This window comes from Hordeum vulgare, chromosome 2H (genome assembly GCF_904849725.1).
Source record: "Hordeum vulgare subsp. vulgare chromosome 2H, MorexV3_pseudomolecules_assembly, whole genome shotgun sequence".
In the NCBI taxonomy this organism is placed as follows: Eukaryota; Viridiplantae; Streptophyta; class Magnoliopsida; order Poales; family Poaceae; genus Hordeum; species Hordeum vulgare.
In genome coordinates this window covers 16,052,710-16,054,657 of record NC_058519.1, presented here as the reverse complement: position 1 = coordinate 16,054,657, position 1,948 = coordinate 16,052,710, and the positions used below count along the sequence as shown (strand labels likewise).

General features: G+C 48.3%; 1 protein-coding gene across 1 annotated transcript; it reads left to right on the top strand.

Annotated features, from left to right (window-relative positions):
• LOC123429214 (cytosolic sulfotransferase 5-like) lies at nucleotides 1-1,305 on the top strand. Its single transcript, XM_045113269.1, has one exon. The coding sequence runs from the start codon at nucleotides 111-113 to the stop codon at nucleotides 1,143-1,145; it is 1,035 nt and encodes a 344-aa protein (XP_044969204.1). The 5' UTR covers nucleotides 1-110; the 3' UTR covers nucleotides 1,146-1,305.
• The last annotated feature ends 643 nt before the right edge of the window (nucleotides 1,306-1,948 follow it).

The following is a 1,948-nucleotide window of genomic DNA, read 5'->3' as shown; positions in this document are numbered from 1 at the left end:
GCGGTCTTCATAGCCAGCCTCAGCATCCCCCTCCTACATGGAACCAACGAAAGTAACATACAATACATTGAGCAAATTAAGCCATCTTCACCTTCCATCCCACCTCCGCCATGGCTGCTCAACCAGTACCATTAGTAGTTCCATCGACCACGAGTGATCCAGCTGAGAGTGCTACCCAGACCGAGATATCAACAACACAGGAAGAAGAAGTCGTTTTACCCAAAGATTTCGTAGCCACGCTTCCAGCAAGAGAGGGGTGGTCTGAACCACTCGTCCAATACAAGAAGTACTGGTTCAGGCCGAGGCTACTGGAGCGAACCCTGATCGTCAAGCAGGCCTTCGTGCCCCGCGCCGACGACATCATCCTCGCCACGCAGCCCAAGTGTGGAACCACCTGGATCAAAGCCCTCGCCTTCACCATCACCAACCGATCCCGCTACGGCTTCGACCAACACCCGCTGCTCACGCGCCACCCTCAGCACGTCGTGCCGTTCATCGAGATCGCCGGTGGTGTCGGCGCGAACCGCCCGGACATCCACGCGCTCCCGTCGCCGAGGCTTCTCGCCACGCACATGCCCATGTCGTTGCTCCCGCTGGGCACGAGGTCGGTCGGCTGCCGGGTGGTGTACCTGTGCCGGGACCCCAAGGACGCACTTGTGTCAAGGCTGCACTTCGAGAACAAGGTGTTTCCAGGGACCAACCTGTCCATGGACGACGCTTTCGGCATGTTCTGCGAGGGGTTCTCGCCCTACGGCCCCTTCTGGAATCACTGCCTCGAGTACTGGAGGGAGAGCGTGGCGAGGCCGGACAGTGTTCTTTTCTTGAAGTACGAGGAGATCAAGTCCGATCCGGTGGACGTCGTGAGGAAGCTGGCGAAGTTCCTCGGCGTCCCGCTGACCGAGGAGGAGGAAAGCTCCGGCGTTGCTCAGGAGGTGGTGCGGCTGTGCAGCTTTGAGAAGCTTACCAGCCTTGAAGTGAATCAGGTCGGCGGTGTTCGTCATGGTGATAGCCTTTTCATGAATAACTCTGTGTTTTACAGAAAAGGAGAAGTTGGGGACTGGGCAAACCACATGAGCCAAGAGATGGGGGACAAGCTGGACGCCATCGTCCAACACAAGCTCCAGGGATCTGGGCTTGTGTTTTGAGCTGTTATTGTTATCTGTTCCCTTCTCCTTTCCTCATCATGTACCATGTACGCCATGTTGCACATTCCAGTAACAGGAGTTTGTTTCTTTTAAGTCTATGTTCATTGTGGTTCAGTTAATGTTGCACATTTCAGTAATAAGAGGAGTTCGTTTCTTTCAAGTCTATGTTCATTGTGGTTTAGTTAACAACAATTTTAAAATCTGACATCAGATCTTTAAACATGGAAATCAAACACTTTCTATTGTACTCCCTTGTCCCAAAATAAGTGTCTTAAGCTTGGTACAACTTTATACTAGAGCTAGTACAAAGTTGAGACAGTTATTTTAAGACAGCGGAGTAATTTATATTGGCGCGAGAGAGTGACAAATTTAGTTTGCACACGTGACAGTTTCTGCCAAAAATAACTAAAGTAAGGCAAAAAAAAAAATATCTTCAAGAGAGTGAGAGAGGGTGAGGGAGGAAGGGAAGGAGGGAGGGAGAGAGATGGAGAGAGAGAATTATCCTGCTTTCTACAAAAAAATGTATGGAAATTATAGTTCTTAAATAACATATGTAGGGGATTTGTAATGTACAAAAAGAACCCTTGTTTGATTGTGAGGCAAATGAGAGCCATAAGAATATCTCTGGTACATAGCTAGCCTATCCTATGAGTCCAAAATATTCCTCCGTATCCCATTTTTGTAAAATAATATATGAAAATACTGTTGCTCAGCTTATAGTTCTTTCTTTTTTTGCCAGGGATATAGTAGTTCCCTATTACTTAATTCCCTATAATTGGTTATTATTTTAGGATCACTATAAT